This window comes from Ictidomys tridecemlineatus, chromosome 6 (genome assembly GCF_052094955.1).
Source record: "Ictidomys tridecemlineatus isolate mIctTri1 chromosome 6, mIctTri1.hap1, whole genome shotgun sequence".
NCBI classification, from domain to species: domain Eukaryota; kingdom Metazoa; phylum Chordata; class Mammalia; order Rodentia; family Sciuridae; genus Ictidomys; species Ictidomys tridecemlineatus.
In genome coordinates, this window is record NC_135482.1 from 66,464,193 (window position 1) to 66,475,647 (window position 11,455).

The 11,455-nt window shown below is 41.5% G+C and overlaps 1 protein-coding gene across 5 annotated transcripts in view; it reads left to right on the forward strand.

Moving 5' to 3' along the window:
• Senp1 (SUMO specific peptidase 1) overlaps positions 1 to 8,418 on the forward strand; it is a 54,522-nt gene extending 46,104 nt beyond the window's left edge. For all 5 annotated transcript variants that reach the window (XM_078014779.1, XM_078014777.1, XM_078014778.1 and 2 more), the window contains 4 exons: positions 538 to 617; positions 1,531 to 1,615; positions 2,144 to 2,239; positions 3,732 to 8,418. In XM_078014779.1, coding sequence (XP_077870905.1) covers positions 538 to 617; positions 1,531 to 1,615; positions 2,144 to 2,239; positions 3,732 to 3,794 — 324 coding nt within the window. In that variant the 3' untranslated portion in view covers positions 3,795 to 8,418. The remainder of the gene's footprint in view (positions 1 to 537; positions 618 to 1,530; positions 1,616 to 2,143; positions 2,240 to 3,731) is intronic.
• The last annotated feature ends 3,037 nt before the right edge of the window (positions 8,419 to 11,455 follow it).

The following is an 11,455-nucleotide window of genomic DNA, read 5'->3' on the forward strand; positions in this document are numbered from 1 at the left end:
TATACTTAATAAGTGTAAATCCAAAAGGAAATTCTCAAAGTAAAGAAAAACAATCCAGGCTCTGGTGTTGTGGCTCAGTGTTAGAGTACTTGCCTAGCACATGTGAGGCACTGGGTTCAATCCTCAGCACCACATAAAAATAAATAAATAAAGGTATTGTGTCTATCTACAACTAAAAAAAAACAGAATCCTTTCACCATTTTTCTGAAACTGTGAAAATGATCTTGACATACTCACCTTATATTTTCTCAAGTGCATGCTGTTTCTTTACTGTTACCTATCCTGTAGAAAGAAAATAAACAACAGACAAAGGTTTTAGGGCATTAATGAGTATAGCAATGGATGGGTATACCCTCATAATTCTATGTAAATCTCTCCTTCTTTCCTGTGCAGATTAAGCATAATATAATACAAAGTATCAATCAAATTTCTCACTATTGCACAGAAAGCCTGGGGAAAAGCTCCAATGTTAAGGGAAGGAAAAGCTGAGAAATGAATTTTCTTCACTTTATAAACAGATTTTTTTCTTATCTCCAGGTTGTGGATTTTAGAAAGAAGAATATCACTTATTATGATTCTATGGGTGGAATAAACAATGAAGCCTGCAGAATCCTTTTGTAAGTAGGAAGTTGAGGGTGGAAGAGTTTGATGTTGGGTATATGCTATGTTTTTTCATTAGTTAATCTCAGTTGTTTGATACCTTCAGAAGAGCAAGCAGTGAATTTTTCATATTAAGTAACCTTAACCCCTATAATCACCTTAACCACCTTTATTTAAAATATGATAATAATGCAATAATACCAAAAATATGCCTTAATGGGGCAGTTACTGTCCTAGTACACTAAAATAGAGTGGACATAAAGATAGAGACACAGTCACTAATCATTTAATGCAGCCTTCTAATTTTTCTTCATCTGACCCACAGAGGTGATTTTCATTTGCCCAGGTCCTACTAGTTTGTGGCTCAGCTGAGAACCAAAATTCAAATCTCTTTATGCTCTGCTTCTTTGTCTTTCCAAAACACCTATTCTTTACTGTACTATTCTGATGGCTGGGAGAAGATAGGTTCCAAAATGGCGAGCAGTTTATACTTTAAAAGAGTGCTCTATGTGAGGTATGCATTCAATAAATTGTTGACATGGTTTAAATTTTCACACAGAAGAACCTAACAATAGTAAATAAAAACCTCCTTACTGCTAGAGAAACATTTTATCCATTAGATTAAGTTTTTTAAGACCATATAAACCAACCATCAAAAATTGTTTCTCAGCAGAAATAGTAGGTCAAAGGAGTCTGGTTTATCAGAGGCAGAAGTCATGTCTCTGTTGGGTTGACAGAGTAAGTTAATGGAGGGAGTTATGAGAAGCTGGCTCAGCTCCAGAAGCTCAATAGTCCAAGGATTCCCTACCCAGCTCTATATCCTATTCTTCTCAGAAGATGAAACACTTGAGGATTATCAGCCCCATTCTTAGGATTACAGTGTCATCAGCGTTCCTGACAGTTTATCTCATTGTCTTCTAATACCTTTAGGCAATACCTAAAGCAAGAAAGTATTGACAAGAAAAGGAAAGAGTTTGACACAAATGGCTGGCAGCTCTTCAGCAAGAAAAGCCAGGTACATTTCATCTTGATGCGGTAGATGTCCCAAAAGTAGGCTCTCTGTGGAGGAAAGAATTTTAGGAAAGATTCCCAAGGACCTTCAGTCTTAGTGTCTAGCATGACTTTGGTTTGGTTGTTTGGTTCTTCGGGGAAGATAGATTAACTTCTTTTGTGGGAAAACTTGTAATGTGTTTCTTGGTGGAAAAAAGTTTTCTAAATGCCTAGCTATTTTTCTAAGTTTGTTGCTCCTGTGGGAAACATTTGCTGTTTATTTGGCACTTGGGGAAGAGGCCAGTTTTTATACCTTTAGGTGCCATGGAAGTCTAAGATATTTTCCTGTGTGATTAATATGAAAGACATAGACCTGACTGAAATGCTGTTTTGTTTTATTTTGTTTTGTTTTAGCTTCTATTGTTCTTAATGGGGGCCCAGAGCCACCTGTTGAAAATTCAGGAAAACCTGTAACATTTTGTATCCTTTGGTTTTTGTTTTTAATCAAAGTAGAAGAAAAGCTGTTGCTTTGTTGTTGTTATTGTTCTTTCAGGAAATTCCACAGCAGATGAATGGTAGTGACTGTGGGATGTTTGCCTGCAAATATGCTGACTGTATTACCAAAGACAGACCAATCAACTTCACACAGGTGAGCTGGGCCTTCAGGAGGGAGCAATATGCACACCTTGTCTTTAAGCTGCACATAGGTGTTTTTCTCTCCACTTCTCTCCCCTGTGGACTGTGTCCTGACCTTTAGCATGCTTCAGGCTATGACTCATACCATTGGTAGTTACTGCCTGTGACACATCACATACACACAAAAAAACCACCTCCTGAGTTATCATAGGTCACATATGATAGCGAGGGAATCCTGGGTAAAAGCAAAGCCTTATTCTCTACCCATCTCCCCCACTTACTTCAAATCCTATAGGAAACAGAAAACTGGGACATGAGCAAATTTTCTTCCATTTCCCTGAATTTAGTCCGCTTCCAGGTTTTGGAGTAGGTTATATCTTGATCTCTTAGTGTAATTTGTTACCTCCTCTGTCCACTTTTTAATGCAGCTGGTCAATCCTCTCTGTATGATTGGTCATTTCTGTTCATATGCCCTTCAGAGACCAGAGTAGATTGAGACTAGAGAATGTGGCTTATCAGTGTTTCCACTTGACTCTTCTGTTTGAATCAATGCCTTTTCCATCATAACCCTTTGTTCAAACCAGACTGAAGCGGGGCATTGTGGCACATACCTGTAATCCTACCAGTTTGGGAGGCTGAGATAGGAGGATCAAAAATTTGAGGCCAGCTTCAGCAACTTAATGAGAATCTACCTCAAAAATAAAAAGAATTGGAGCTGGGGTTTGTGGCTCAGAGATACAGCGCTTGGCTAGCACATGCAGGGCACTGGGTTCGATCCTCAGCACCACATAAAAATAAAATAAAGGTATTGTGTCCAACTACAACTAAAAACAAAATATTTTAAAAATAAATAAATAAAAAGGATTGATCTGGGCATAAGTGATGCATACCTGTAATCCCAGTGGCTCAGGAGGCTGAGGCAGGAGGATTTTGAGTTCAAAGTGAGGTGCTGAGTAACTCAGTGAAACCCTGTCTCTAAATTAAAAATACAAAATAGGGCTGGGGATGTGACTAAGTGGTCGAGTGCTCCTGAGTTCAGTCTCTGGTACCTCCCCCACCCCTCCCCCACCAAAAAAAGGGTTGAGGATTTATCTGTTATATGAGTGCCCCTGGGTTCAGTGTCCAGTACCAAATATTAAAAATAAACCTGACTGAACTAACTCTTGAAGGTTCCCTCAACTTTTCCCCATAAAGGTTGAGTTTTTTACTTTCAGTCCTCAGTCTGATATATTATAAGTTCAACATAGAATGCTTTCTAGACACCATTCTCAAAATTCTTGGGGACTTCTGGGGATTCCTAATGATGCCCCGTATAACTTCTGAGGTTACAGAATGGGAAATAGCAATAGAAATAGCAGTCCAAAAAAAAAAAGAATGAACAGTTTGAAAGACTAGATACACCATGGAAACTATGTTATTTGAGAACCTTGAGAAGAAAAGGAGTTTGAAGAAAAGAATGTTGGGTCTAGATAATTGAAAATTAAGCTGTCTCTATGTTCCTACAGCAACACATGCCATACTTCCGGAAGCGAATGGTCTGGGAGATCCTCCACCGAAAGCTATTGTGAAGATTTGTCTCAGTGAACTAACACCTAACTCTGGGGGACCAGCCCTTTGTTGTCTACAGCCAGAGACCTTGGAAACAGCTGCTCCCAGCCCTCTGTTCTTGTAACGCCCTTGATCCTGGACCAGGCCCTGGCAAGATGCATTCACAAGCACATCTGCCTTTCCTTTTGTATCTCAGATACTATTTTTGCAAAGAAACTTTGGTGCTGTGAAAGGGGTGAGGGGCATCCCTAAGCTGAAGAGAGAGACTGCTTTTCAGTTCTTCAGTTCTGCCATCTTGTTTTCAAAGGGCTCTAGCCTCATTCAGTCCCTGATTAGGTAGGGGACTGAGAAAAGCTTGGGAAGAATCTTGGTTTCATGTAAACTCTTGTTGCTAGGCCTTCCTAAGATGTAGGACAGGGCATGGACAAAAGGTAGGGACGAAAACCACCAGCATACACATGCACATATACATACACACTTGATTTTCGAGATGTGTGGTCAGGAATATGACTGTAAACTGGACTTTGGGGTACATGCATAAGTCCCTTCCTCCAGGACCCTTCCTATTTTTTATGTCCCGTGCAAAATGTAACTGCTTCTCTACAAGGCTGTTTATCATCAGTAGCTTTGTCCCATCCCGAGGCACAGCACACAAGCCCTAGGCAGGCCCCAAAGTACTGAGCAGTCCTTTCCTTAAGAGCAGGGGTTTACATGTGCTAATAACACATGCTATGGGGAAGATCAACCCAGGGAGGGGTCAGTGGAGCCACAAAGCCCCACTTCTACAGTTGCCTACTTCTGACCAAGAAGAAGGACCTCAGTCTTTAGTATAAAACTCCAGTGTTGGATGAGTGCAGGTCTAGTTGGTCTGTGGCTAGTTAGTTTAAATATGTTTCTAACCACAGAGGATTTAATATATATATATATATATACATATATATATTTCACAGGGAGATTTTTTTTAAAAAAAGAAAAAGACTGAATGTGTTCACCATTTAGCCTGTAGATTTATTTTCATTTTTCCAAATTCCAGCACAAGAGATCCCAGCCTCCTCTGTGTAGGGGGCTTGTAGACTTCCTAACAGAATATTTTGAGGCCTGGATGAACTTTGATTAGGGGTAGAGGTTATCGAGGAAAGTGAGGTTTTTCAGCTGAAAAACGGGTGGAATTTGGGCTGATCAACTTGGGATTTAAAAACTGCTATTCCTTTTGTTCTTTCTAGCATCTCTCCCACCCTCTGAGAGCTCCTATGGCTTAGATAGTGAAATGATCCAATGCCAGTGTCATTTTGTACTTAAGTTCCAAAATAGGAACATTTTATACTTTTTTCTGTATTGTAATAGGTAGTTTTGTATAAAAATCTTTTCTCCTCTTCCCTTGTACCCCATCCTTTCCAGCATTGTGCTTTCTCCGTGGGCTTATTTGAAAATTTTACTCTGTTTTATACCAGGCTTGTTTAGTACATTTTTCTATGTTTTACCACAAGTTACAATTTGAAAAGAAAACTATTTTTTTTAAATATTCCATTGTTAATTGAATGTTACTGTTTCCACTCCAGCAACCAGTTGTCCTAACTTTTTCATAACTGCCTGCCTTTGGGGGGAAGACCACCTTTTGTGTGTTTGTTCTCTTTTCTATCTCTTGCTCTCCCTCTCTCTCTCCCTCCCTCTCTCTTTCTCTGTCTCTCTGTTTTCTATAGGAAATAAATAGCTTTCTATATATGAGTTGCTGGGACCTTTCACATTCTCTTTTAGAAAGCTATGGCACGCAGACTCAATGTAGGATTCCTGGAATATTGTCTGATTCTTGGTACTTACTGTATTTAAGTGACAACTTGAAAGGTGGCAATATGTGTATATTTGAACTATAAATCAAAAGACTTTAAGTTTTTCAGGCTCTCTCACCATTGTCCGGGAGCTCATACAAGATAGTTCTCTGTATTTATTGTTTGTTTATTTAGATAACATCTGTCTTGTCTTTCTTAGAGACTTTTTGTACAGACCAAAGCAACAAATATTTATTGCCATGTATAGCAGAAAATGAAACATGCAACAAAAGCACTTTGCAAAATATATAAGGAATTACTGAGCCTGTCTGAACTTGCCCCCCTTTCTCCAGTGCAATTTTGTACAAGGTAGAAGTTAGTGATTCTGAGGCCACCCTACCTCCCAGAACTGGTAGGAGTGGGCCAAGGTATGGCTCAGGGTGGCTCAGTAGGAGCCTTATACAGACTTCTAGAATAGACCATTCAAGAGAGCTAACCTTCAAGAGCAGGACTAGTGTATGGAAACCTTATAGGGCTGAGCTTTGATAACCAGAACTAAAAAAATATGTTTCTACATTCATGGCTTAGGGCATGTTACCAAGATCTTGTTTTACTTACTTTAAACATACTGTTTTTATTTTCTCCTGTCTTTCCCTTTCCCCTATGCTGAGTGCTCATAGTCACCTACTCCCCCTTAATAAGGGATGTTTGAAGGATAAACATGAGATGCCATATATAGATCCTTCACAGATGCCACATTTCCAGCAATCATTCCTGAACCTTAGACAAAGAAAATTAGACTGTTCTTGCCCATCTGAGAACACATGGTATGAGGCAGGAAGGCTAGTTTTTATCCTGTTTGGGACACTGTTATTCCCAGAAGTCCTGTGTAGATTGACTGTAGGAGTACTTTTTCTTCATCTAGCCTGGAGACTGGTGTCAGTTTACTCCTCTGTGTTTGAGGTACTTCACACTTCTATGTGGCATCAGCTTCTTAAGCCACCGTAAAATCATACTAGTATCTTCCATCTACTACCTCCAGTACTGTTAGCCCTAAGTTTTGGTGATCCTGGAATAGAAACAGAAAACATGAAAAAGTACTTACCAACCCCATCCCGCAGCCTGTCCATTATTTTACATGGTCCATGAAAGGCTGTGTTAGGTACAGAGAGGGAGGACTCATTAAAGAGCATCAGTGTTTGTTATATCTTAACTTCTGATCCAGTGCCATCCCTCTACTCTGAAAATGTCAGAGTAAGAGAGATGATGGACCCTTGGGGTTTATCTTTTCCCATGTTCCACCTGGATGGGCTAAAGTAAGATGGAGTGAGATGTGTTCTCTCTGGGAGATCATATATTGAAATGAGTCAGAAAAGTGTTAGGCTCTCGGGCCCTGTTAAAGAAGCTACATGCTGAGCTCCTGGGAAAGATGCCATATCTCCCTGCCCAGGAGCAATGTAGTCACAGCTTCAAATTCATCCCAAAATTTGGAATGGGATAACTAAGCTCAGCTCAATATCCTTCCTTAGAGTCTAGGTTCTTATTACACCTATGCTGAACTCTAACAACTGTTGTGAAGGACACATAACTACCATTCTTTGGAAATAGAGAGGGAAATGTAGTCACTCATTTAAAGGAGGGAGAAGTTATGCACACACACACACATCCCTGTGAGAAAGTAAGGAGAAGCCAGGGAACTTTGAGCTTAAAGGTGAACCTTGAGGAAATATTAGTGCAGGCTTCCTCTCTGGTCTGCCGGGAAGATGATGGGAATAATTGCAGTTGTGTGAGTGGTTGAACCAGATGTCCAGGGCCTTGTCAAACTCCAGGATTTTGAAATGGAATTAAGGGATGTAATGGTCATCAGGAATAGAAACCTGTCCAAGTAGAGGTTTATGTCAAAATTTAAGGCCAGATGTACAACTGGCTTGGTTTTAGAATTAAGATATACATCAGAGTAGCCTTCCTAGTCATGTTAACTTAAAATCTTTTATCTGGAGGTCTGTCAGGGAATAATATGATTCCCTGTGGTGTTTGTGCTAGCATCCACCTTTTACATCAGGAATGGACTAGACGTGAAGCTACTCAGAACAGGTGAATGATTTGTTGCTTCTTTCAAACTAGGAGTACAAGCTGCCGCTTTCTGTCCTGCCAGTGCTGAGGTGGGGGTCAAATCAATTGAATATTGATTTGAATGACAAGATTGTGGAAGTAGAAGGAAGAAGGACTGCTCATGGCAGGCTGCAACCTCCTTTGTTTTCCCAAATATTTCTTCTCTGATCTTAAACCCCCAATGCCCTATTCTGCCTTTGACAGAAACAATTTCCACGCCTTATGGAACATTCCAGCTCCATCCCCAGGGGCTTATCAGTATTTATTCTAACCACACATCTTCTGTTTAATCATTTAGTGGGGTTTTTTCTCCATTCTTTTTATTGCCAAAGAGATTTTACAGTCAGTCCTTTCTAGATTGAGACTCCGGGGCTGTTTGGTCCTATAATGGCACTTACCTGGAACTTACAGGGCATCTGGTAGGCTGGGTGTTTTCCTAAGCATGTATTTAAGCACTGAGCTTGGGGATCCCTGAAAAATGGAATTAAGAGATATTTGACCAAGGAAATAAAAGCACCTATACTCAGGGTCTCACAGTCTGTACAGCATAGTTTGGCTGATTTGGAAGGACAATAATTGGGCATACAAGTGATGCACCTTATGGAAAGGTCAGTCTCAAGACAGTGCAGCATGAATCTGGGAGTGGATGGTGGGGCAGAGGTGGAGATAAGTCAGGGATGATGTTGCCTTTATCTGCCCATCTATGTGTGACTCTCCCTAGTTTTTTAAAAGCTGTTTTATTTAAAAATAAATTCTGTGGATTTTGCCTCCTTGCTTTTGACTGGAAACTCCCTGGTAAGGACTTGATGTTTGTCTCTCTAAGACTCTGTCTCTGTGACTGTTTTTTCTGTCTCTGTCAATGTCTGTCTCCTGATCCGAGCTGGACTAGTGATTGGATCCTCAGTGTGGTCTGGATTTCTGAATCCACCCCTTAACCAGGAGTCTGAATACTGTTCATTCATTCATTTCATTCCACATACCTGGAAGTGAAGCTCGGAACGCAAATAACATGCAAATCTGTGACTTTCTGGCACTTTTAAAAACCAAACCTGTCTGGAGCCTGCCAGAGAACCCTCCTGAGGCCAGCCATGCCAATCAGGACTTCCAGCTCCTGGCTGACTGCATCCCTTGTCTCCTTTCTCCTCTCCTGCACCCCATTCTCCTCAACATATCACCAAAGTGCTTCCCACTGCCCTATCTGTAAAATTCACGCTCACAAGAGTGAAACAAATACCAATTTCTCAAATAACTACTGTGGTGGAGAAACGTTCAGTGTTGGGCTAGGGGAGTTTTTCTCCCTGGGATGTTTTTGATTTCTAACTTATTTTTAGGCATGATAAAGATTTTTTAGCCTTCTGACAGTGGTAGGAGTGAGGAGGGAAACCTTCAGGCCACCCTTTTGTTCTAATTTCTGAATGTAGTTGAAGGAAGCTGAAGATCACCTGGGTCTGCTCTGTCACATAACAGAGAAGACTCTCTCAAAGCAGGGACATGCACCCAAGTGTGTCTTCTAGTTCTCCTCCACCACTCTGTGAGAGCCTGCTCCAATCTTGAATCTGCAGAAAGGTCCAAAGGGAAGTTGGTACCTGTTTCTTAAGAAATATTCTCCTGACACTCTTCCTAAACACCAGGAAAAATGTTTTACTTCCTTGCCTACAGCTGCCCATTTCCCATCAGCCCATCACCAGCCAATGATCTATATCAATGATTGCCTGTCAGGCCCTTAATAGCCCACAACCTCTCCAGCAGTCCCCCACTTCTCCTGATTGCTTCTCTGTCCTGTCCTCTGCTGTTGGTCTAACAAGCCCAGCTGCTTTTGTCTAACTAGGGTCAGTTTACTTACTGATTCCTTGGGGTTCTGGTGGAATATCAACCCACACTCCAATTTTCACACTTATCTAGCTCCCTTACATGTTTTTTTCTCCATAATACTTTTTAGCATCTGAGTGCATTATTTACTGTTTTGTTTCATCTGTCTCTTGTTAAAATGTCTTCATCCAAATACCTAGAACAGTGAAGGAGAGAGTAATTAAAGGAGTGAATGAATGATTAAAATGTCTGTTCATCCAAATACCTAAAACAGTGAAGGAGAGAGCAATTAAAGGAGTGAATGAATTACCATTATTTTTTTAGCATCTCTGAGCTGTGCTTCACTTTTTTGAAGTGAATAGCTTTCATCCTATTCCAAATTCTCACTTCCTCATGTCTGGTTTTTATAGTGCTTCCTATCTCAGGGTCTCTGGCTTCAAGTTCATGTTCCACGTTGCAGTTGTAGAGCCATCTTTCCCCAAGAGTATTCATAAGAACACTGAACATTTATTGAGGCCCTGTCCTCAGTCTTACAGTCTTATATACAAAACACATCATATGCATTATTTCTTTGATCCTCACTAGTCTGCGATGTAGGTATCAGTATTCCAGTTTCACAGATAAGAAAATAATAGCAGTAAAGAGATTAGACAACCTGTCCCAAATCTCACTGATCAGTAGTTATAGAACAGGGTCTCCAAGTCAAAAGCACATGACTCCAAGCCCTTAAAAAGTACTAAGATCTGCTGCTTCCACATGACCACCATTTCATCCCCACAAAAAATGCCTGACAGATTTCATGGAGCTCTCCTAGAGTGAAACAAGATAAGAGACTCTTCCATGAAGCCCACTTGGCCATCTTCTCTTTTCTCTCATCAGTAGAATTGGAGTTCTTATTAATCTTTTCACCTTAGATTGGAGGGCCAAACTAAGGAATAGTAGGGTCACTCTGCCTTTGGATTGATCTCTGGACTTCCCTAGACAGGAGGTAAAAGGAATTCTCTTTACCCCTCCCATGGCAACTTTCCCCAGCTGTCCTCTATCTTTCACCTCCCCCTTTCACCCTCAGCTCTTAGCAAAACTCTTTTCTTTGAAGGTCTCAGTCCTAACCTAGAAAGAAGAAGCCTGAGGATTGAGGGTGGTTAGGTAGGGAAACATCAAGCAGACCCTACCCATCCCCACAAGGGGACTCAAAATCAGGCTTGCAGGTGAGGTGTGTGCGGATAGGAGCCTCCACCACACTTGAGGACATTTCTAGTGATCCATTCTCTCTTTTCACCTCTGTGTTTCACACTCAGTCTCCTTGGTGTGGTGTGGAGTTTCCTCTGCCATTCCTACTGGTTCGAGAATCTCAGGAATGCAAAGCCCAGTGCCCTCCCTCTGTGCTCCACCTCCTGCCCCGCTACAATGAACCCCTCTGCCCTGTAGAGGCGGAACTTAGCTCAGGCAAGGGGCTGAGGGGGAAAGAAAGACTGGGCACTCTCAGCCCTTCCTCCCACCCTCTTGCTTATTCCTTGCCTGAAATCAGCCTGCCACTTTCATCTTCCTCTCAAACAGATGGCCTTTCCCACCCTCACCCTCACTGGAGGCCTCTCTTGATGGTAATTACTCCTAATTGTTTTCCCTTGGCTCAGAAGCCTGTCCTAGCCTGCCTTGGGCCAACAGCTCTCCTGTGTCTGCTTAGCAAATGGGCTTAACTCAGAGTGAAAAAAGACGCAAGTCTCTTTGGGCCTCAAACCCCTGGCTTTCTAGATCTAATTCAGAGGGAAGGCTCCCATTTTGACTCTCCCAAAGGATAATTGCTGCAGAGAATAGTGATCAAAGTTGAGGAGCAAGTCCCCCTGAGGACCTCTGAGATCTCAGCCACAGAGATCTCTGGGGTCTGGCTGGGGAAGGGACAGGACTTCTCAATGGAGCCTTCAAGCCCCATTACTCTGACCTTGGTGGTGAAGAGCTGCCTCTCATCAGCCTACCAGAGGACTACCCCTCACCCC